The sequence below is a fragment of the Rhodnius prolixus genome, unplaced genomic scaffold (genome assembly GCF_049639745.1).
Source record: "Rhodnius prolixus isolate KJV_2025 unplaced genomic scaffold, Rpr scaffold_13, whole genome shotgun sequence".
Taxonomy (NCBI): Eukaryota; Metazoa; Arthropoda; class Insecta; order Hemiptera; family Reduviidae; genus Rhodnius; species Rhodnius prolixus.
Window position 1 is genome coordinate 10,546,857 of NW_027411583.1, and position 25,495 is coordinate 10,572,351.

Sequence of the window (25,495 nt, forward strand, 5' to 3'; positions counted from 1 at the left end):
ATTACCTCTGAAGATGACCTAGTCCCTAAGTCGAAAGCTCGGCATAATAAAAAAAAATACAAATTATGAAATTGGCAGTTATTTTTTCATCTTTTTGATATTTTTGTTCAAATTTTGTATCGCAGCGTAGAGTTGCATATTATGGCAGATCAGATATCTTTTTCATTTAGTACAAATTTAAAGAAATTTAGCATGTAGCCCTTACCTACATACGTATAATAATATAATCTTTTTTCGGAGATGGTCCTTAGAGTCGACTCATATTTCGCTTTCTTATTTAACTACATTCACCCGAAATACCTTTTCCTTCTAATTGGATGAGAAACTTATTCCTAAGTAGGTGACTAATTTCTCACTAGTTACAACCACTATAATAATTTCAAGTATTTGTTTAAGGTGACGCTGTCCATATCAATTTTGATCAGTCTTCATGTGTTCTTCCTGCTGGTAGTGGAGATCATTCCGCCTACGTCCCTGGTGGTGCCTTTACTCGGCAAGTATCTCATCTTCGCCATGATACTTGTCTCCATCAGGTAAAATCATTTTTTATTTCAATTTTACAACATTCTTTACTTGAACTTTTTTTTGTCAAAAATTGCTGGAAAAATTCTTGTCATGCTCAAAATATTCCCACTTACTGCCTTGGAGATGTAAAGTAATCTGGACAATTCACAGCCTTCAGATGGTTGTTAAATTTTAAGATAAAGACGCTTCCCATTAATGTGTCATTTTGTGAAATATTGAGGATTAAATGAAGATAAAATAAGTTAGTTGTTAAAAATTGTCGAGTTTCAAGAAAAAACAGTTTTTGGGGAGAGCATCCCTCTAGAATGTCATTTATAGGAATAATGAGTGGCATCGTTATCTGTTTTTTATATTAATTCGATTAAAGAATCAGTAAAATTCCACGTTTGAAGAAAATCGATTGATCGATTGTTATTTCTGTAAATTGCGATAAAATAAAGACTTGTATGTTTTTTTTTTTTTTAAATAAAAGAGAAAATCATTCTACAATTAGCAGGAAAAAATTATAAATATTGAAGAGAAAGTGTTGATTGCTAAGTAGATTAACGAGTTGTACATATATTTCGATGTTCGTCTACATTATGAACCATTTTGGAAGGGGTACCTCTCTCTCTCTCTCTCTGTGTGTGTGAGAGAGTTTGTCTAATGTTGGTAACATACATAAAGCATGCGATCCTGGTCCAGCTGATATGCCAGGATTAATTTGTCCACCCTCGGATTGTGACAGGGAGGGTACATGTCAGCAAGATTAGTTCCCTGGAATGGAGGATGTTGTGGCCAACATTCCATCAATATAACCCAACTCCACAATTAAGGTGGGTTTTACATTATACATACATTTCTATCCGTACAAAATACCTTTTGTGATAATAATATATATTTGTTACCACAAAATATTCAAAAAATTTTATAACATATCGATCACCAAAAATATAACGCATTAAGTTAGAACAGGGGTCGGCAACCCGCGGCTCGCGAGCCGCATGCGGCTCTTTTATCCAAATTTGGTGGCTCTTCAGCCTGTCCGAAATATATTGTATATTTCAATTTTATTGAAGCGAATGAAAATTTCATTTATTAAAGTAAAGATATTTTTTCAAAAAGAATTTTAAATGTGATTGGTTTGAAATTGAATAGAATTATATTAAAATACGGTACGTAATATATAGGACTTTGGACCATTTTCATTCAAACTCAGGTTTAGTTTTATTTATTTGTTTACTTTAGATAGATAGATTAAATTAGGGCGGCCTCAAGGCCTACGCCACCGCGATCCCTTTGGATCTATTGTGGCTCCTCGACTTTAGAGCTTGCCCTGCAGACCCGTCCGCCTAATCAGACTCTTAATTCTGGAGTGTGGCTCCTGGGTAAAGCTCTCAGGCCTTGGTTTTTCCTCCCCGAGAAGTAACATCCTTAGCCGTACAAGCCCCTCACACTGACACAACACGTGCAGTGCCGTTTCGTTTATTTACTTTGCAATATGTGAAAATAAATATATAAAACATTTAAATGTTATTGAATATCATAAAATAATAATATGTGAATAGAAATGATCTACAGAGTTCTTTACACTATCATCCTTGCGGCTCTTGGTAAGATTTATTAAAATTATTTATGGAGAAATAGCTCTTATCTTAAAATAGGTTGCCGATCCCTGAGTTAGGACAATCCAATCTGGAATTCTCAAAAAACTGAAAAATTGAATTCAGCTAAAAAAAAAAGTTATTCTGTTTGACCAATTTAAGACCAAAAACCTTATTGGCGTGCCCCCAGGCAGAACCTGGTCAAATTATCAAATGTTGGAATTGATTGTATTTATTTAGAAGGAGCGAGGTCTGGAGAAACAGGATGAGGAAGAAGTTCAAACTCCAGTTCATTAATTTCTTTGACACTCTCTTAATAATTAATCAATCTGAATTAATCTTTTGTAAATTAATCAATCTTTCGATAAGTTTAGAATGAATTAAATATATATTTTAAAATTCTGAGTTTCAGAAAGTACGTAAGAAAGAACCTCCAAGAATGGTACTCGTGTGAGTGTGTTCACGAATTTATTTTTTAATTGGGGGGGGTATGTGAAAATAGGATATTGAAAGGAATAAGATGAAAACGGATCTATTATACATGACGTCGCGGATGATTCGAGGTATAAACTGGAGGTTTTTGGGTGTGTATGTGCTGTTTTCCCATTTCACCTGTTGCCTATCATCTCTTGACAAATATCTGTCTCACCTGGTGGAAGATTGTTACACAAGACCATTCAAAAAATAAAATAAATTTCATCTCTTTAGTGAATGAGCAAGTCATGTTTCGTTGACAGCATTCCCTGACATATGTAGAGATGCAACAAAAGTCTTGAATGGGTATTGGAGGGGGGGAAAAAATCACCTTATGTGTCTACACACGCAGACAACGACTTAGGAGTCGCTGGGATGAGGAGCTAACCTCATCTACAAATTCATGAATGGTAAAAAAAAAAATTCTTTCTAACATTATCCAGTTGGTAAAAGCGTACATCGCACTGAAATGGCTCTTTAGAGAGAGAGAGAGAGCGCCCGCTTCCCCATCCCTTCACACAATAGTTTTAAAAAATTAATTTTCTTGGGAATATTATTCAAATAATAGTTTAATAGTTTGGGGGTCTTCCACCACAATTGTAGAACGAATTATTTTTTTATTTTATCATTCGTAAAACTCATGTTTATTGTACCCCGAAACGGTTTCGTACTTCTGCATATTTAAATATTTTCTTAGGCTATAATAATAAAATACAAATAATCGCTTTATTAAGTCCCGACAAGGTGCAAGATAAGGTATTCATTACAATCTAAAAAAAAAAAAAGTTGTCGAAAACATTATAGAAAAGTGAAAAATCCGTTGAGTAAAGTAGGTGGAATTTTCTTCAAATTCTACCCAAAAATAACCCTGCTTAATAGTACCATCATACGTTAATGGTACTTTAGAGTCAAACTTACACCCTTCCCTTAGAAGAGCTTTTTATCAGATTTCCCTGAAAAAAAAATGAAACTCTTGTAAACAAGCGTAATATACGAGGTGTGTTCAAAAAGTAACGGGAATTTTTAAATTTCGCGGGTCTGGAGAGTCTGATTGTAAAATTTTTTTTTTTATTATGTTGGTACACATGCCACTGAAGTACGATAAAATTTTCAGTAATATTCATTGTTTACTTCTTAAGTGGCAGCCGTTAAGGTTAGACGTGTTTTTCGAGCTTGGCGATTTTTGTTTGTTAAAAAAAATGGATCAAAGAATTTGTATTAAATTTTGCGTAAAAAATGAAATAAAGTGTAGTAAAGTGTGTGAAATGTTAATAAAGGCATATGGTGAGTCTGCTATGAGTAAAACAAGGATTTACGAGTGGTATAAGCGTTTCCAAGATGGCCGCGAAAACGTTGAAGATGACGAACGACCTGGACGTCCAAGCACATCAACAACCGATGAAAACGTGAAAAAAGTGAAAGAAATGGTTATGAACGATCGCCGAATCACAATCAGAGAAGTCGCTGATGTTGCCATATCAATTGGCTCATGCCATGAAATTTTTTCGGATGTTTTGGGTATGAAACGTGTGGCAGCAAAATTTGTTCCAAAATTGTTGAATTTCGAACAAAAACAGCGGAGAATGGAAGTTGCTCAAGAGTCACTCAATGAAGTCGACAACGATGCGGATCTACTGAAACGTGTTATAACAGGTGACGAAACATGGGTTTACGGATATGATGTCGAAACTAAGGCTCAATCGTCCCAGTGGAGGCATTCTGGATCGCCAAGACCGAAAAAGGCTCGACAAGTGCGGTCGAATGTGAAGGTTATGCTCACTGTGTTCTTCGATTTTAATGGCATAGTGCATCATGAATTCTTGCCACAAGGTCAAAATAAGGAGTACTACCTACAAGTTCAACGCCGTTTGCGTGAAGCAATCCGAAAAAAACGCCCGGATTTGTGGCAAAACAATTCATGGATTTTGCACCACGATAATGCACCTGCTCACACTTCATTGCTTGTTCGTGAATTTTTGGCCAAAAACAAAACTTTAACGATGCCCCAGCCTCCATATTCGCCAGACATGGCTCCATGTGACTTTTTTCTATTTCCAAACATAAAGAGAACATTAAAAGGCCGTCGTTTTACAAGCATAGATGAAATTAAAAGCGAATCGCTGAAAGAGCTGAAAGCTATCACAAAGATCGAGTTTCAGAAGTGTTTCGAGGATTGGAAAAAGCGCTGGCACAAGTGTATTGTATGCGAAGGGGACTACTTTGAAGGCGACAATATTAATGTAGATGAATAAATAAATATTTTTTTCAAAAAACGAAAATTCCCGTTACTTTTCGAACACACCTCGTATGTGTACCCAGGATTAATCGTTTTTCATCAGAGTTTTCCAAACAATCCTTTTTTTTTAATCGTACTAACATAATCAACAAAGCTAAAAATATGGTCTCCAAATTATATTTAGGGCTAAGGATTTCATGTATGTCTTATTTTTTTTTTTTTTAAATAAGTTTATGCTAAAACTACACCTCCAAACATCCTTAATATCATCTGATGATCAAAGAGATTCTGTTGGCCACTATCCTAGTGTGGTCTCCCGGACCCCCGTACGTAGTACACTATACTTTGGGAGATTCTACTCAACAAAGTTCTGGCTAAGTTTTCGGGCTTTCTCCGTGACCTGTTTTAGTAATTAAGTTGTACTACCGTCAACTTTGTCTTATCGAAATAGTTTGTATTTATTATGTGTTGAGAATTTCATTGACTTTTCAAATATAACTGCTATTTTTGGACACCCCCAGAATAAGAATGGTTAAGAATTAAAATTAGGTAATAACGCTTTTATAGGGTATTAATCGTTCATTTGACAACCAAATAATAACCTCCTTACGAACAGTACAAATAAAATTATTAAAAATGTACACCTTCATCTTTTTATGAATACAAGCTATAAAAAAATCTTTTCAAATCAAATAATCAATCGAATTATGGGAGTGATGCTTCCCCCTCTAAAGTATCATTCAAGTTAAAAACCAAATTTGAAGGAAGTGTTATGAAATATATGTTACACTGTCCATCACCCGGACAGTGAGCTGTTAGAAGCTTCTAGGAAGTCTAGTCTATTGACTGCATCTCTAATATACTCGTATTAAGAAGTTTTTTATGCTCCTAGATCTAGTAACCTTTAATTTGAGTAAGATTTCTTTAAAATATTCGTTTCTAGGGTGGAAACTCTCCTTTAGATTAACTATGGTCTTAAAAAAAAAAATCATACAATGAGAGTAAGTGTTAACCAGAGTTATTCACTTATGTAAACTTAAAGTATACATATAAAAAAAAATTAAATTATTTTCAGAGAACTAAAGATTCATCAGTAGTAAATCAGTTGGTTATCATGTCTAAAGATATTTTGTTTCAATTACCTATCCTGAATTAATCAAGCTTTTATTTTGAAAAATTATATTAAAGTTTATTCCATAAATATAATATGTTTTATAGATGGATATGATTTCCAAACTTCAAGGTTATGATACACTCCTTTGTTATCATATATTTTAATTTGTGTTCCCTATACTTGTTGCACCAATTACGGGAAGTTACAAAGAGTCCTAAATAAATGCTTAAGGCTGGTTGGGTCATATCCCCGATGGACACCCATAGACTACACATCGTACATGTAGGCACTTGATGTTTATAGCGTGTCTACATTTATCTACAGCGCTACGGAAAACTTTGTAACTTCCTGTACACAGAGTATTGTTGACTATAACTTAAGTTCTCTTAATTATAGAAAATACCTTGCATAGAGGTTTAAACATATCTTGCTCTAATTAACTGTATGTAGTAAGGTTTTTTTTACAATTTTTTGCCTTAGTATTAAGTTCGACTTATTAACCAATGTAAATATTAATATGTTGTGGAGAGTATATAGGCACGGCAGCCTGAAAACCTGAATATATTTGTATAAAAATTTTTTTTAAATTGAAATTCAAATTTGTGTTCAATTTTGTTACAGTATCTGCGTGACAGTGGTGGTGCTAAATGTACATTTCAGATCGCCGCAGACTCATAAGATGGCGCCCTGGGTGAAGAGAGTATTCATTCATATCCTGCCTAGGCTGTTGGTCATGAGACGACCACAGTACCAGTTTGAAACGAACAGGTCCAATATTTGGAGTTCTTTTTATTTATTTAATAATATCTAAAATTTCGAAATAAATGACCATTCATTCATGAAAATAGGATCACGCGGTGATAATTTAAATTATTGTCATACTTTTCCTTAATAGGTGTAAGAGCAGAACGTCGCTTTAATGGTACATAGGGGAGCCCTAACCGTTTCATCCTGCTAAATTTTATCAAAGTCGAGCTATGATTTACTACAGAGTTATTAGTTATAATAATTTTGGAGGGAGCCTCAAATAAATAGGGGCTAACTCCTCCCCCATTCGATGTACAGCGTTGAGACCCCCAAAAGGCACATCTACATAGAATTCCAAATCGAAAGACACCTCTTTCATGAAAATCGGTCCACGCGTTTAGGCGCTACGTTGTTTATTACAAAAAAGGTAACAAGAACATTTTCTGAAAATGCTGTTTTTGCTCATTTTCGGCAACTTTTTTCTCGAAATCTATTTAATCTAAGTTGTTGCAATAAAAATACAGTGATAAAGGAGGATTTGCCCTATATTTTAAAGGAAATTTGTGAATTTTATCTTTTATAGAAAAAGAGAAAAAAATTATCAAAGTTGGGTGATTTTCAACGTTACGCTTTTTCGTGCACTTTTTGACGATCAACTCTTATACATTAATTAATATTTGGGGTTGCCATAGGATTTTGGTAGCCCTTAATCGTATCATACAATTCAAAACGATTTTCCTAAAGGTACTTCTATGTATATGCAACCTTACCTTTTGCCTTCCAGAGGACTTTATTGTCTGCTGACTTCAATGTTCCATTTCTTCGCTCATTCCTGCTTCTTCTTTTAGGAATTTAGTGCCGCTATGTTCGTCAAATCCCTTCTTACCCTGTTCCTAAAAACCAATAGCAGCTTGCCACGTCTATCTTCTCTTGAATATTTGTACTTTTTTTCACATATTTAGTTGTTATTTCTTGCTTAGAATAAATTCTTAAGTAATTTCTGTTGGTTGTGTTATAATAAACTTCTGTTAATGGTCTCTTTTATTGACATCTGATCAGAATTTTTAATCAACTCCTACGATTAAAGAAACAGTTTTGTATAAATTGGCGACTCAAGTAAGTACTATTTTTTAACGTTGAAAGTATGAAAATAGAAGTTGATTTCTGAACATTAAAACAAGAGAAGTTTGTGGAAAGTTTGTGGATTTTCTGGGTGAGAAAATTTGCCCCTGAGGTGTTTCTATTGGTGGAAAAGTTTTGTGTTTAGTCAGCAGCGCTGTGGGACAAGGAGTTGGCCGTCTTCTAAAACATTCACAACCCCAACAAATCACCATTATCGCCAGCTTTCTACTTCAATTTATCGCCCTATTTTTTATTTTTATTTTTTACTTTATCTTACGCCTAGTTGTAGGGAAGTACGCGATCGATTTAAATTTAGATTGTAAGTTTTCATTATAAATGGTGGGGGGGACCTCTGAGCGGAAGAAAGTTGCTTTTGGAAAATTATGCATGTGTATGTGTGAAACTAGCTCTAAAAAGGAAACGTCACAGGAAGCTCAATCTTTATACTTTGCACTTCTAGGGAATCTGTCAGTACCATTGTGATGGACATAAATCCTTCGAAAGTACAAATTTTACTGAACCTTTTTTTTGTCTTTTTTCTTTCAGTTTTTCTAGAAAAACCGCACTAACGGTTTTCTTTAATTTCCACGCATTGTTCACTTATAGTTCTTGTATTTGCAATATTTTTCCTGGAAAATTCCATCTACGCTACGCTCCAGGTGAAAGTAGGTACACTTTTTTTCCAATTTTAAGACGCGTCAACATCTGAGGTCATTGGTGCCCGAAGCTTAATTCAGTGCATTTCCCTGCCCTTTGGATAGTATTCTCTCTAATTCAGACAATATTGGACTTATATATATTGAATATTATAACTGGACAGTGAGCCTGTAAGAAGCTTCGAGGGAGAGATGCTGGATTCGAACCCGGCATCTCCGCTTGGGAATCCAGTAAGCAAACCGCTGAGCTAATCTCTTCCCTAAACCTTTTTGAAGGTCCTGTGAGGATTCCAAACCACATTTTTACTTTCTTTCCTGAAGAAAATGTGCCAGATTTGGTCCTAATCGATTGTTGCAAAGTTTTGTAATGATATACAAGTAAAACGCCTAAAATACGTTCTGCATATTATAATTGTGTAAAAAAGGAAACGTAAGCGTCACAGATGCGTTTCGGTAGCATTTTATTATAATGAATTGATTACAGTATATTACATTTATCTAACTAATTCTGCATGTTCATTATTACTTAGATTTACTTCGTCACCTTTGATCTGTAGTTTAATGAAGAAGCCATGGCAATATTATCTCTGTTTAACCAGCTTACTATTAGCAAACTTAACTATTAGTTTATAGTTTAGTTTGGCAATTAAATCTGTGTAAGTGTGAGGTCTGAATCAAAGTTTATCTAGAGTTATATTACTGCAAAGTGTATCAGCTAAATACTTTGGCTATACAATTTACTTTCTGCAGAACTGCAGATATTGCATTCCTGGGAAGTCCCACAAGACTGCTGGGTATCGCATTCTATCGCCAACACAGCAGATTTAGTGGGGAATCTCTGGAATCATTTGCCATAAAAAATGTAATAACCTACATTAAAATTCTTCCAGATTGGGTTGTCGAATTCGTTCTTAAAATAAAATATCGCCACCCTACCCCATCTTTATTGTTATATTACTTAACTAAATACGACATTGTAAATGCCAATATATCCTTAATTGAATTCATGATATTCTAGCTTAGCCAAAAAGTATTGTATGTCAAATATCTTTCAAAATCTTCTTCTTTCTTCGAACATAAATCCAACAATCGTTCTTTGCCACATGCAATTTTGTGTGTAGCTCGGGTAGTTTTTATAGTTTTCATCCGGCCTCTTAGGAAATCGAATACTGAGAGGTCTTGAGGTATAGTTTACCTAAGTGAGGGAGTATAAGAGTATATATATTGTGAGTGTGAAAAAGGATGTTCTACGATTCTATTCTGGAATACTCTGTTCTCTTCTGGAATTATATATGTTGGCTTTTCCGTTATATATATCTTGGTAATTAACACTAAACTCTATGATCTAGTAAGATATCGGTAACTAAGCATTCGAGTAGGTATAAGAATGATTTTTAAAAAAGGCCGAACGCTTTCGAACTTCACCGAAGGTAAACTTTGTCTTTTATTCGTATCGGATCAGCCTGTCGTTTTGGGTCCTTCCCGGCGAATTTTCCTCATGAACAGCCTACATCCATACAATGGCGCTGTGTGAAAATCTACATGTTTGCGTTTCACCAACATCTTAGTATAGGACCTCTCTCCCTTCTGGAGGCATCTGTATGATTTATCATCTTGGAACTATCTGCTCTTTTAGGGCTGGCCATGAATGGAACCATATATACATAGGTGTATATATGTACAGAGAGAGAGACTGAGAAAAACAGAAATATTTTCTTCTTCCTCAGGGAACCCCACAATTCCTGAATTTCCGATGAAAATTAAGAAAAAAACATTGTGCTGTGCGGCGAATTTATATGAATTAATTTCCACCATATTTGTTTTTCTGGTGCATACAACCAAGTCAATTAACACTTTTATTTTTTCAAATTTACATATTTGTAAATCTTTTTTTGTTTCTGTTTCTCTTTAGTTTTTATTTTCAACTTTTTTTTTATTAATTTATTTTCTAATTCTTTTTGGAATAAACAAACGGGATAACAGTGTGGAAGGTAACAGTATTTCATTGTAAACACAAGAATAATTCTCATTCATCCCTTTTGTTTTCTAAAATGATTTAGTTATGACAAATTGTAAAATTTGTTTTGCCATGTTTGTGTCTTGTCCTATTGTGCTCTGGAGATAATCTAATATTTCTGAGTTAAAACAAAAATATATATGAAAAGAAAAACGCGGAATTTTTTTCTGATAACACATAATATAATCACAGCTGTTAAATTTTTTGTAGAAACTGAATTTTACTAATCGTAGTTGCTGTGTTCTTAATACTATTACTTTCTTGTACGAGAGAGGTAAGAGGTCAGTTTGTCTAGTTCTCAGTTCTTGCTCGAAATCTATTTATTAAAGGCTCGTCTTAAGGCAGGGCATTACAGGATAGATCTACCAATGTTACTTTCTACGACGGGCTGCCTTTGACCTTAATATTTTTGCACCACGTAACTTCCGCTTGCGACCTGCACAGAAGTTCTGCATGTTTTAGTGGAGTTTCTTGTTAAAAGAAAAGACACCTTAAGTCTTCAATTATACCGAGACCTATTACTAGAGTATAACTAAAGTCTGGTGAGTTAGTTTTCTCTTCATAATTAGCAAATGATTTGTTTAATTACCTAATTAGGTTCACTTTTTAAAATATAGACCCATCGTTTTTCATTACCTGAAATTATTTGTGAGTCAACAATTCCATGCTAACATCAGTAGTTATCTTCTTCTTTTTTTTTTTTTTAAGCAGTCGGTTTATGATGGGAGACAAATTAAAGCATTCATTCTCTCTAGGAGAACTTTTTCTGCCTAATTTTTTATAGATACGTTTTGATTCAAGTTCTGGTGCCTATAAATTGGACTTTTATTTTGATTAGGACGCGTGCTGCCGTTGGTAATCATCCATTGTTAGTGATGGTTCTACTTTCCCAAATTGTCACCATTTCTCAATGGATGGAAGATTTTTTTTTGTACATTATGGTTTCAAAAAAAGAACCTGCTCAATTCTTGAATTACTTCAAGTTTGTTAAAAGTTTGGGACTGAGTATAAAAAAGTTATGTGATGAACCTTACTTTTGCTCCTATCCTTTTTGCAGTATATATATTTAGGTAATAAGTAAAACAAAGGTAATATTATTGTAGTTGAAGCCCATTCCCTCTGGCTTTTGGTAAAATTCTAGATACTAAAGAAATTGTTTTCTGAAGTGAAGTACACAGAATAACACTCGAGAGGAGAAAGGAACGCCTGGTTGTGGTATCTCGGTTTGTCAGTAGCGCAAACATAGAAGCGTGCAGTAGATAGTTGATGAGTGTCATTACTTTGGAGCTTAGCAAACCTCCGCCACAGCACCAGCCCCCACCACCATTAGGCGTACTTCAGGCCTATGCCTGTATTAAGCACGATTCATCAACGTGTAAGATCTACTGAGAAGTGGTGCACTGTACAAAACTTGTGGAGTATTATAATGATGTAGAGTTTGTACCTTGTTCGCGAAAGTTATTAGATTGCAAATTGGAATGGGTCTTTTTTCCGTAGACATAGCAACGATAAAAGACCTATTGGGACCACCCCCTTCGTAAGTCTTATAGGGTCCTCTTTTACAAAAGGGCCATGAATCCTTTCGTTTTTGTGAAATATTTCATCTCCTCTGATCTCGAAGTGCTAAAGATAGCGGTAGCAATGTAACTAGCAGGAAATTCGATAGCCCATTTCTCCTTCTTTTGACATAATCTGCTCAAGGGCTCTAGGTTAGTTATCCCCAAACTGGGGTGATAAATCAGAACGTCCTGATTTCATGTACTGTAGTACATTCAGGAACTTCTCCAGTCCTTATGAAGTCTATAGTCACAGCCACTCCGAGGTGACAAAAGTAACTATACCTTTCCCTTTGTAATTTCTTTATTTGGGTTCCGTTTTCCTTTTCTTAATAAAAGCGGTGTTGAGGCTGTTCAAGATCAATGGTACGAGTCCAGTCTAATGGAGTTTCCACACGAAGTAAGTAGCCTTTTCTCCGTCTAAGGCTGCGGCGATCGTTGAAAGCTTCCTTTCTAGTTGAGGGTTGGAGTAAAAAGTACAACCTCTTAGATTTAGATTAGAACGGCGGGACGGGACCCATGCCCCACGGCACCGCAGCCACCAGAGGCTTATTGTGTCTTCCCTTAAGTCTAGTGGATGAAACCTCCCATTCTAAGAAGGTTGAGGGCTTTCCCTACCAGTTCCTTCTGCGCTATAATCTCCTTTGGTCTCAAGGTACCAAAGATAACGTATATAACCCCTTGGGTGCGAAGACAGGCACCAGAGGTGGTTCTCCCTAACTGCAGACTTCCACCGCTTCTCCTATAACTTCTCCAAAAAACTTGCATGGTTTCCTCTTCATCTTAAAGTAAAAAAAAAAAAAAACTAGTCATCCGATTTTCATTAAATTAGGAAACTTAGTCCCAAAGTTCATTATTTAGAGAGAGAGAGAGAGAGAGACCAATCTGTAAAATTCAGGGGGCCCCTCAAAACGCGCATATTTTCTGGTGTAAAGTCAAAATTGAAAATTGTACATAAATAACTATACCTTCTTTTAACTTAGTGAAGAGTAAGTGAAAACAAAGAAGACAAAAAATCTTTATTCTCCTTTTTATTACCTGTTTCAGGTTCAACAGAGGCGGCCCTCTAATGATGAGAACCAGTCGCCAAGGTAAGACGGAATTATCGTCCTACTTTCCGTACAGAGGAGGCGCAGGTCATTTAGACAGCCCAGTGTGCACCTCTAAGGAAAGGTTATCTCCTGACAGGTAGAGCCAACTTTATTTTTGTTCTAGTCAATATTCTTCATTATCTAAGCTTCCTTTTTGTGAGTGAGTACTGTTTATTTATCATTATATTCTTTTGTAAGCTTTTGGTTTTTCCTATATTTTATTTTGTTTCAAGAAAAACAAATAGAACGCGCTACGTTTTAGAGACAGCTGTTCTGCCGGCTAATAAAACATGCTCTTCTAAATCGGTCCTTCTTTTTTTAGAAGACTTGAAGTGGCAGAAATGTCCTATTCACGTAATGACTGCTAATAAGTAGCCTTTATATAGTACAATAGAATACATACGAGACAAACGGCCCTCCACAAGCATCTAGAACAGTGATGGCGAAACTTTTGAGCTCGGTGTGTCAAAATTTTTGAAAAATCGTAACATAATTTTCGTGGCGTGTCACACATCACAAAAGTAAAGGCTAAAAAAAAAAAAAATAGAAATATTTATACAATGGTTTACATTTAGAGACATATTTCATTGATATCGTATTATTAATACGATAAATTAATAATGAGGGACAAATATTTGAATTGTGAATTTTTTTTTTCTTTGAAGATGCGTGTCACCAAAAATGAGCACTGACATGCGTGTCATAGGTTCGCCATCACTGATCTAGAAGGACTCTCATAATAGCACTACGCACTAAGTTTGATTAACTTGAGCTTATTGTCGGGACGACCCACCCTGTGGAAACTAAACCAAATCAGTAAATTTATAATTTCTGTTATTTTCCGTTCTCGAGTTCCACCAAACCAACTATACACACATTCAGAACAGTTTGTAAATAAGAAGAAGAAAAAAAATGCAATTTTCGTACTTATAGGATCTTAAAAATGCATTTCCGGAAAAATCAATAATTTGCAACATTTCCGGGTCCTCAGGTGAGAGGATAAAAAAAGAAAAACTTCCTTCTTGTTAAACTCCTACATTATTTATTCTTTAATTTAGTTTGTTTTGCTCTCAATTCGTAGTTCAAAATTTGGTCCCGTTCTTTCTCTTGTGAAAAAATTATAACGTGAACCCTTGTTTGTGTTTATTTATAAAACAAAGAGAAAAAACAGAAAAAGGAGGGGGCGTCCTCCAGGAATTCTGGATGTATTTACATTATCTTAATGAATATTCCAAGAGAAGTATGTTAAAAGCTCCTTGGTACGTATTGTTGTCCCAGTGTGGAATAGAAATTATTCCCGCCCCCAAGTTCGCTTTCTGTTGCCCTTTAGTTACGTGCCAGCTTAAACATTATTACATATTAAAATATTTTACTTTCGGTTGATGCACACATTCTTGGCGTTTCTCCGTCACAGTGACTATTTGTGAGAAGTGAATAGAAAATTTTTATTCATTTATATATTCTCGAGTTGTTGAAAATTGCTGGGAGTCACATTCAAGTAACTTAAAAAGATTAATAACCATCCAGTTGTGGGAATTTTCATCAAATTTATAAATTACATTCAACCCCTACTTTATTATGTGAAGGACACAAAACCATATGTTTTACTGAAATTACTTATTTTTTAGAGAGAAATCAACCTTCTCTTCTAGAAGTGCCCTTTGCTTTGTACACATCGTTTAAAGAAAGTCCCAAAAAACTTAAAAACCCTTTGAAGTGAAGACGTACTTTCGATGGAAGAAGTTTATATTTCCCGAAATATGCCAAAGTATTCTCGGAAAAGAGGTGCCAGCGATTTATATTTGTTTATATTATGAGTCAGCGAAATAGCAAGAAAAGATAGAGATGATGCTGAAATTTACTCATTTGTACCTTTTGAGAGATAATAACCAAATGATGGAACAACTATCATAAAAAACTTGTTTTTTAATTTAGAAAATTCGTTCAGTAGATCAAAATTAGACAATCAATATCCACAGAAGAAAGACATTTCCTCCACCCTGGGAGACTCAGAAAGATTTCATGTTCACAGATCTCGCCAGGATAAAACTTAATTGTTGCGATAGGCGTCCATCATCTTCCAAAGAAGGGGGAAGCTTGATTTTTTTGTTTATAGAGCTCACAGGGAAGGAAACTAACAGAACAAATCTCTTTTTTTAAAAAAAAAAAATCTGGAATGAGTCCTATTATGCAGAGATATCTGGGACACCACAATGCCCAACTAGGAATCTGAGAGAAGTTCTTGAATTACCTAAACAGCATTTCGATAGCATCGTCAAACAAACGTACTGAACGACAGGAAATATTGTTGTTGGCATGTACGTACAGAGCTGAATTCACTGGTTGGGTTTGTAAAGGTACTGTCGAAGTTTCAATGAAGCCTTCATTTACTTTAGTGGTGCAATTTAAAAAGTAGTGTACATTTATTAGTGCCATAGGGCTGTGTTGTCTTAAGAGTATGTTTCCAGGTGTAAATTTAATCGCATATTGCCAGAGGCCATTCCTATTCACTTCATTTAATATAAGTCAAGAGATTTTAATTATTATTCTAGCTATATATAAACGCATTTCTTTCATTATTAATTTGTCTAGGCTCTGATGGTTGGGAGGGATACGGCTGCCCCAACCTACCCTTCTGACGCTGTCTATGTGCCTTGCTATTGAAAACATTATGAAATTCTGTTTACATTGCATTGTTTTTTGCAGATACAGCGTTGTTAGACACATTGTCTTTAGAAGTATTGTATTGTCTTGTTGTAAATTGTGTTATATCTCCTAAGAATTAAGTGTTAGAGGAAGAACTGAAATACTCTTCTTCTAATAAGATGGTAAACATTTAACAAAATTAGCCAACATTATGTAAAGTGCAAAGTTTATCTCTTCTTCTTCTTCTTCTTCTTCTTCTTCTTCTTCAAACCTCTACCTAAATTACTAGCTTGTTGTGATTCTCCCTTATATTGGCTCGATAAACTTTATACTCCAAAGAAACTAAAGATAAATCTTCACACAGAAGATGCTGTCATTATTCTTGCTTTTATTAGGGTACATTAAAAAGATAAAATAAAAATAACGGACCTCGTTTCTAAATAATGAACTTTTCCCTAATTTCCCTAATAATGAAGATTTCCCTAATATGAGCCATTCATATGAAAACCATTCAAAATGCGTCAAAGACAATATTTTTCTGTGAATTGATTGATTTACGATAATTTTACGATAATTAGACTTCGATTGACCAAAGTACTATTGTTATCGTAATATTGATCAATTAGCCGACTGTTTGATTTCACTTCAGTATTATAACCAACGTCCTTTAATCTATGTAAGTAATAATCTACGGGTACCGCTTCACCTGGACGCCCACACATTATTAATAAAAAACTCTCTCCCTCTCTCAAAAAGGACGTCCTGGAATCACGGGCTTTGTCCATTATGAGACGTAAGATGAGGCTTTATCCTACCAACCACAAGTAGCGTAACTGGAAGTGTCTAAAAAACATAGCAGCCGCCAATTCTTCAATGTTAAAAATTTAAAATTAATTGTAGGAGAGTTCGCAGCATTTGGTAAAATAATTGAATGAACTTAAATTATTTAACATGAAAATAGTCTTAGTACAAAACGTCACAACGTTTAACCATGCATCATAACTCAGAACTTCTGAGGATTATGAACTAAGTTAAGTAAATGTTAAATTCATTTATTATAGAATAATATCAAGAAAGCAGCAGCAACAACTGCCATTGAAGTCACGTGATTGTAACCAAAACAGAGTATAATATCCTTCCACACTGCCATATCGTGCTCTTACAAACTAGTGACATTTAGGTAAAATAAACACAGGGGGCTTATAAATTAATCTTTATTTATTCTCAAGTACGCTTTAATACAACTACAAAACTATAAACTTACTTTTTGTCGCCTTATAAGTTTCAAGATTAAGTTAAAAAAGTAAGCATATACAATAAAAATTCACGCTTTATTTACTTACTTATTTTGTTTTTTACATAGCCAATTTCGAAAATTTGTAGCAACTATTGAACTACTGGAAGAGAAAATAAAAGCTTTGGAAAATGGAAATTCGTTTATCTTAGACCAATATAGTGAGGGAAAAACAATGTAGTGAAGGTAACTGAATAACTTATGAAAACTCGCTTCCAGCTATGGGAAATGATTCGTTTTTCCTTGCTTTCTTCATGTTTCATAATAAAAATTTGGTGAATACTAGATTATTATTTATTATTTTTGTATTCCTATAGTTTATCTTTAAAATAGTTGGTAATGTTAATAATGTTAGTGGTGTTAATAAATTTCCGTGTTTATTAAAAATTCTACCATTGGAAAAATTGATTTGGAATGACTGCTTAACTTGAATTTTCACTTTTTTTAATAAACATTTTATCGAAAATGCAATGATTTTCTTAAAACTTTGCATTCTTATGGCTCTCGTGTTCTAAAACTTTTATTTAGGAATTTATGCCAGGGTAAATCTAATTTAAGAAATTTGTAGGATATGTTTATTTTCGAAAAATATTACCTACGATTTTCTGTTAACATAGTAAATAAAATGCTTTTATTTGAATTAGTTTTTGGGGAAATTAGTTTCGGATCATTTTTGAGGTTAGGTTGAAATGTTTAAGTTGACTTTCTCTTACTAGCATTTCGAGTATGGGAGTAAGATATCTGATTTTTTGGGGGGAAGGATTGATTTTTCTCTTCTTTTTTTCAATATTGAAGATATTTTTCCCATTTCGGGTTTTGGGAAAGAAGTAATTCATTTGGTTTCTCTATTGAAGCGACATATATTAAAGAATAAATTCATTATTTTAATCCAACATCCCCAAAGGATCCTTTTAATTAATTAATTTTTTCCATTTCCAGTCTATGCGGTGCTGAAACACTGCCAAGTTTCGGCGGCAGTTGTCAAATCCATGGGCCATCCTTGGTCTCGCAGGACACCGAGGAGGTGACTTTATCAGACTGTAAATCTCCGCCGCCCATTCTCAGAAGTCCAGCATTCTCACATTCCAGATGTCCACCGAATATGCACAAATCTTGCTTTGGTGTTAGATTCATTGCTGAACACACAAAAATGCAGGAGGATTCAACAAAGGTAAATCAAATATGGTATTTAAAAAAATACTTAGTAATCGCCTATTTTTTTTTTCAGGCGTGATTTAACATCTAACTACCTATTAGGTATCTTGGACGGGAGACAGAAGCACATACTTTTTGTTAGTGTTAATAGTAAACAGTTTTTCCTTGTAATTAAAAAGTAGCTTTACGCGGGATCTCCTACTTATAAAGCAACGCTTATAACCGTCGAAGCGAAATACTTTTCTTTAAAAAAATATACTACCTGCAGAATGTGCTTGGCATTTTACGAAATGCCTCGGTGCTTTTTAAAATTCCTTAACCGATTTTAGAAGCTTATGCAATGTATGTATACTCGTATTTTTATCTCTTTTATAAAAGTCAAAGTTGGGTGTTTTTCAACGTTACGCTTTTTCGTGCAGTTTTTGACGATCAACCCTTATACAACTGTCCTACCGGACAGTTTTAATATTAGGAGAGAAAAAAGGATGTTTTAAACGAATGATAGACTAGCCCGTAATATTTGTTGAATACGAGTGTATTATAAAGTAAGCAGGTGTTATTTATTATATAAAATCATTGAATTTGAGAACTCCGCCGCGCCGACTTTATACTTTAAAACTTTATGAAAATTATGAATTCTATTTGCAACTAAGTAATTATACGTTGAAAAGATGTTGAGGTTACATTTATTCATTTATACTTCTTGTAATTGTCTTTTAATTTTCAGTTAGCTACAGCTGTTCATCAGTAACTGTAACAGATGTGGTTCTTATGAAGCACCTATACTCTACGTCAGAGCACTTAATTACCTCCAAGCACGCTATATTGCGGCTTTAGATTTTCTAATGAGCGTATTTCTTTCCGCTTAAAATTGTTTATTTTTTATTGTATACATGAAATATCAATTACGAACCATTTAGCATAACTGCTGCAACGGGAATAACCTCAGACGCGTGCTTTTTTAACCAAAAAAATAATGTTAATTGGTGATTGTGACATGGAAATGGTTAATGAAAAAGTGCTAGAAAAATAGATCAATTCTTTTTTAGTCATTATCCTCAATTTTCATTTCTAGCAATTCCATCTTTTAAATACTAGCCCCTAAAATGCAGGTTTTTTTTTTTTTTATTAATGCAATTTATTTTCTTCTAGGTCAAAGAAGATTGGAAGTATGTGGCCATGGTGTTAGATCGTTTATTCCTTTGGATATTCACACTGGCCGTACTGGTGGGCACTGCAGGCATCATACTCCAGGCGCCTACCCTCTACGATGATCGTATACCAATTGATAAGAAATTTTCTGAATTTGCTTCCACTACGGTTGTAAGATGTCCACCGCCAAATTAATCTGCCAAAATAATAATAATTTGTTGTTGAAAGAAAATAATAATCTAATTTCTAATTTTTTATAAGAATAATAATGATGATGATGATGTTGTTGTTGACGACGAAGAAGAGATAGATTCCCTTGCTTGCATAAAAACTAAATTTATAACAATTTAAAAACAAATCTTATAACAAAAAAAAAAAATATGTAAGAGCTCTGAATTAATTTAGGTTTATAATTTTTATTTGTTTAAAGAAAGAATTTATACAGCTCGGGACATTTTGAAAGCCATAATAGATTGTCTACTTTGTAATGTATGTATGTACGATGAATTGTACACGATTTTGTATAAGCTTAAAAGTTTTTTTTAAATAAGGGTAAATAAAAAAAGTAAATAATGTTTATATTTAAAGGAAGAAGTAGAAAGAATTTATGAAGAAAATGTAAAATGGTGACATTAAATGTTTGAGCATTTAGTTTTGTTTCTAAAAAAAATATGGAACTATTTATATTAATAATGTTTTATTAGTTCCTCGAAAAAATCATAGAGGGCTTCAAATAATACGGGTAATGTAATACTTTAGGGTTCATCTGACCTTCTTATAGGGACTACGTGTAAGTGATATTACTCACCCTAAATTAGTTCAGTAATGGACCCAGGCTCTCTAGGGGAGTCACTAATAGAGAATGGGGAAGCGGAAATTACCATTGCCTCTTTCCCCCCCCCCCACTTCTCGCCATTGGATCATATTTGGGAAGAATAGTTTTTCCAATTTAAGGGGAATTCTGGAGAGATTTAAGGAGGTTTATAGTCTGATTAAGCGGACGGTTCTGGAGGGTGAGCTCTAAAGCCGGGGAGCCACAATAGATCCATAGGAGTCGCGGTGGCGTAGGCCTTGAGGCCGCCCTAATTTAATCTAATCTACTCTACCTCTCCCGGAAAGTGGGAAGGAGAGAACATAGATCCAGGAGTCTGGCAGAGATGCTTGCTAGTGCCAAAAGTTCACTCTGCAATCCACCACCCACCCACCCAGTATGTCATTTAAGTTTCTTGTAATTTCTTCAAATGTTCCCCGTATTCAAAACTCAAATTAATAAAAAATTAAGTTTTTCTGATTTCTTGTGTGTCACCCTTCTATATTTTCCGTTCAGAAATTGAAATAATATATAAGTATCACTAAAAAAGAAATAAATATACAAAAATTTGCATAAATAAAATAAAGATATGCTGTATATTTTCAGCATTCGCTTTTCAGTGTGATGTAAAATGTGCTCCAACTTATACGTTCATTTGTACATAAAAATTTTGGAATATATATTTAAAAAAAATAAATATATTTTATTATAGTATTTGTAACGGGAAATTAATAATAACATGAAGAAAAAAAAAAGAGTAAATCTTGCCAAATATTGTAAAATTTAGAAATATTTTCTTTCGATGTCGGGGGGGGGGGGAATGATAGTAGTTCTTCCTTGATTTGCATCCGTAAAATAATTGAGGAACTATTTTTTTTTTTTTTTTTTTTTTTTTGCGCATCAACAGCTGAGGTCATTAGCGCCCGGAGCTTTTTCCAGTGCACTGCCGGCCTCCGGACAGTGTTCTCTCGTTACAGACAACACTGTCCATCACCGGACAGTGAGCTGTAAGAAGCTCCTAGGAAGAGAAAATCTAAGGGTCAGCTGCTGGTTGAGGAACTATTGTTTTTTTTTTTTTTTTGTTGATTTAGTTTAAAGGTGCAGGCAAACAATAATTCTATTCAAGGCAACTCACATCTGTGATAATGTCTAAAAATTAACCAAAACCCCTTCAAGATGCAATAAATAAATTTTTTAATCAGGTTTTCTTGTAAACGATTATACAATTTGTTGGATTATATTTTTTCAGAAGCTGCATCTTAAAAGTATGAATCGTTTAAGTGAATCGTATTGAATAAATTTAAAGTTAGTTTCGTTTGACTCAAACGCCTTGCTGCAACAAGCAAATGTTTTGCTCAGTAAGTGTTTCTCTGAAATGTTTTAAAGGTGATGAAATGGTTTAAAGACTTTAAATGTTGCCCGATTAATCCAACTAAATTCAAATTTATAACAATTATATGAGCAGCCCTTTGAGGGAGTTATTTACGGTTTCTGTATTACTTTATTATAAAGGTATTGCGATTCTCTGTAATGCTTTTGCAACTTCTTCAGGTTTCTTTCTTTTTTATCGTCGGCTTCAAAGGGGAATTCCCCCGGACTACATTCTATATGTTCTGCAGAAGATGTTGTATGTGACAGCTACTTATGATCAGAATATTTATCCTGGCGTTTCCCATGTACAAAAAATACTTGCAAGTTCCAAGCAATTCTCAGTTCCATTATCGTTCAGATCTTTCTTCAGAGTTATGCCTACTACTATCTCTTACTTCATTTCTTCAGTTAAACATTCTGTATCTTTTTTCTTCATTGCGGAGGGCTCAACGCCTATGTCTCTTTTTGGCCATCTCCTTAAGACAAGAGGGTAACTTTCCTTACACCCTACTCAAAACTAGATTCCTCGTCTTCGGTAGGGTAAATGTTCCCCTACCGGAAATTGTGGCATCTGGTAATCTTTACCAGAACTTTCTAGATTTATTCAGTGCACTGGGCTATTGAGTCGCCATGCTCCCTAGTGTCCTGTTACAACTTTATTAGTTTATTATATTGGCGTTTGGTAACCTTTAGCCGGATTTGTTGTTTTTAAACCCCGGTATCTCATGAGATGAGGGGTGGGCGGGGAACAATGGGAACCATTTTGGATTGCCTGCGTTCCTTCCCCTTTTTGGTGGAACCGCCTGTTTAAAGCAATCTAATCTAATCTACACCCTTACTCGAGTGCATATTAAATAAAGAACCATATTTTCTCAACTTTTTAATTATTTCTCTCTACTTGAACGCCACCATCACATCCAATTCATTTGATTCGCCCGAATTGATCGGCATTACTCGATTTTATTGAAGTTAATTTATTTGGCTTAATTTATTGTTTATTTTCTCATCCATTACATATCAATTATAGTGCTTCTAGTTTATCTATAGATCAATCAAATGATGTTTTATAGTTTATGTGGATGGACCAGTCCTGCGCATACTATTATGTGAGTTTGTGTGAGTGATGGTGAGCTAGAGCTTGTTTTATGACTACCCTAAAGCAAAATTTGTAGCAAAACATCTCATCTCTGTTGGCAATAGTTTATGGTGTGCGGTGAAAGCAGTACTTTACATGGTTGAAATCTATAAGAACAAAACAAACAAACAAAATAGAACCCCATAAGCAAGAAATTTATACCAGAAAAATAAAATTCATCTCTTTTATTCATTTTAACAACGCCATGGTAGCCGAGCGATTAAAGACGATACACCCGCAAAGCTAAGAAGTTTTGGTACTGTATTCGATTCCCGGACTAGGCCTAGGATTTTATTTAATGTAAAGAAAAAGCATTTAACAATAAAGTATGTTTGCTAGTCGCCTCCGTCCACGAAATCCTAATTAGGTAGTTGGACGTAAAGCACGCCTGAAAATATAGGCAATTACCTTCACTTCACTTTTTACCATTTATGAAATTCAGATCTCGTTGCAATAAATTAATTAAAAAAAAAGAATAATTTAAATCTCCGAATGTTTCTATGGGCTTCTGTGTTTGTTTTCACCCATCAGGTGAAAAACAAATGAAAATGTCCTTTTTTTTACAAAAAATAATAAGTTTTTCTAATATTGGAGCAACAATACAAATTTTCTTCCAGCTATATATTCTCAGATGTAGGATGCTTCCAAATTTAGTCAACTTTAATTTTTATTGTTTAATTTTGAATTATTTAATATTATTTTCCTTCTTTTTAGAAATATCACGCAATAAAATAAGTAGCGGCGATTTTTTTTTTTTTAATAACTGTTATTGGTGCTAAGTAAACGTAATAGCGATAAATAAGTAATATCTGTAATAATTGTTAAGGCACAAATAACCTACAGAAATAAAATTAATAAATATATAGATATTTGTACGGAAGGATATTAAAGAAAACAATATTAATTTCAACGTTAGTTATTGTGAATTTATAAAATGAAAAAATAATTATATAAAATATAATTTGTGTAAATAGAAAGTAATTAAAGTTCTAAAAGAAGAGGTAGAAGAAAAAAAAATGGTTGTGAACTCAAAAAGAAAACAGAAAACCAAAGATTTGTTGAAAGATTTGTTTCTTTTATATTTATTGGCTCTAATAGGAAAAGCAAAAAAAGATAAATTAGGTAATACGAGTATGTACATTTTTTTAGCAATATATATATATTGTAATTTATTTTTTGAATTGTTAATGAAAGTATAAATAATGTTTTTGTAAAATACTATTTTTCAAAAAAATCAGGAAAAAAAAAAGTTTGAAAAAGAAAAGGACCAAGTTTTGGGGAAATTCTAATTCATCCTATTAAGGTTAATTGTGAATAAGCCTTTTCTTTCGAAAGGCTTTCCAAAAGCGGCCTCATCCTAAAGAAATTGTAGACCTCTTTAATGTTCAGATCAGTTTTTATTTGTCACTGCCAGATTTTTTTTAAAGTATTATTTGTAAAGGAACTTGTCACATCAATAAGGCAGTTCCTGTCTTAGTAGTAGATACGATAGTACAAGGAATCCCTTGAGTAATCATTCTGACATTAATTTCTGTAAAACTTTTACCTTTAGGGAATTGTAATCTATTGAGGGGAGCCCAATTAAGGTAGTGCCTAGCCTTGTGTTATTAGCCTATCCTAATTTTGGGTGGGCCAATCTTAAGATTGGTAGTTCGAGGTGCTTAGGTACATACTATCAAGACTGCCATGGGGCCAATATTTCTACTTGGAGTTTTTCATTTTGGAGTTGTATTCGATAGCAAATGTTCAGGGTGAAATGAAATTTTAGAGAACAAGGACATTTTTTTTTTTTTTGTTGAGTAATTTATATATCATCCGCATCAAATTCCTACGAAGGTTTGAGTATTCTTCTCCTAAAAATGAACGTACTCTGAATTATTCCTAACATATGCAGAGCCTTCTTTTTTTTTTTTTTTCTTTTTTTTCCAGTCAACACCTACTAGAGATTATCATCTGTTTGGTCTTACGCGATGCATGTATTTTCTAAGGTTGGAAACAGTGGAGCGGCGAGCAAAGCGGCGAAAACAAACACTCTATAGATAGCGTTGCTCTATCTTCGCTTTGCTCCCCACTATGCGCGGTCCCATGTGTTAACTTGTGTTTGTTTTAGCCGCTTTGCTCGCCGCTCCACTATGTTTCCAGCCTAAGTCTGCAACGGCCTTACAAGAGGCCTACGATCATCCAAAATTCTGCTCGGTTTGTTGGGAGTAGTGCCACAGGGAGTTTAGGCACAAAAGATCCTTGGGTTCTTTCCCTATTAGCACCGAGCTCTTATCTAGGAGCACTGCCGAGGTCTGCCGTCACACAAGAGTCCTATCCAAACTGGTAGAGATCCACTAAGTGCTACATATGTAAATCCCCATATTTTCTCACCATGTTTATCAAGGGTGTCTTTGTCTATGGCCTTGTAAATTGTACATGTTGATTTTAAGACAGTTTCTGAACCAAAATAACATAGATGCTTAGGCCCCATGGTAATAGCGATACTTGCATTTCCTCTTCATATTGGATGTTTAAATCTGTACTATAAAACGAAAGATATTTGACAAAAATTGTCCGTTCTTTTTTTTTTTTTTTAACTATTCATCTTTATTTTTCACTGCCAAATTGGTCGTGGAAATAAAACTGATCTTAATGTTTTATATGGCGATGACACTTAAGCCAGTTAAAGATTGTTATATCTTTGTAAATTTTTTGTTTTCTACTTTTTGTATATAAATAATAATGCTCATAATTTCACTTTGTAAAAGAATCGTGAACTTTGTAAATAAGGTTGCATAATCTTAAAAAGAAAAAAAAAAAATTGGGTA

General features: G+C 34.1%; 1 protein-coding gene and 1 long non-coding RNA gene across 17 annotated transcripts in view; one reads left to right on the forward strand and one right to left on the reverse strand.

Annotated features, from left to right (window-relative positions):
• Positions 1-19,814, forward strand: part of nAChRalpha4 (nicotinic acetylcholine receptor alpha4) — a 204,102-nt gene extending 184,288 nt beyond the window's left edge. For all 16 annotated transcript variants that reach the window (XM_074116204.1, XM_074116205.1, XM_074116206.1 and 13 more), the window contains 5 exons: positions 397-533; positions 6,554-6,700; positions 13,078-13,218; positions 18,001-18,232; positions 19,369-19,814. In XM_074116204.1, the coding sequence (XP_073972305.1) occupies positions 397-533; positions 6,554-6,700; positions 13,078-13,218; positions 18,001-18,232; positions 19,369-19,563 (852 nt within the window). In that variant the 3' untranslated portion in view covers positions 19,564-19,814. The remainder of the gene's footprint in view (positions 1-396; positions 534-6,553; positions 6,701-13,077; positions 13,219-18,000; positions 18,233-19,368) is intronic.
• LOC141448138 (uncharacterized) lies at positions 19,451-25,198 on the reverse strand. The gene is made up of 2 exons (XR_012454893.1): positions 25,059-25,198; positions 19,451-19,564 (listed from the first exon to the last, which is right to left on the reverse strand). It is a non-coding gene; the product is annotated as an uncharacterized lncRNA (long non-coding RNA).
• Positions 25,199-25,495: the final 297 nt, after the last annotated feature.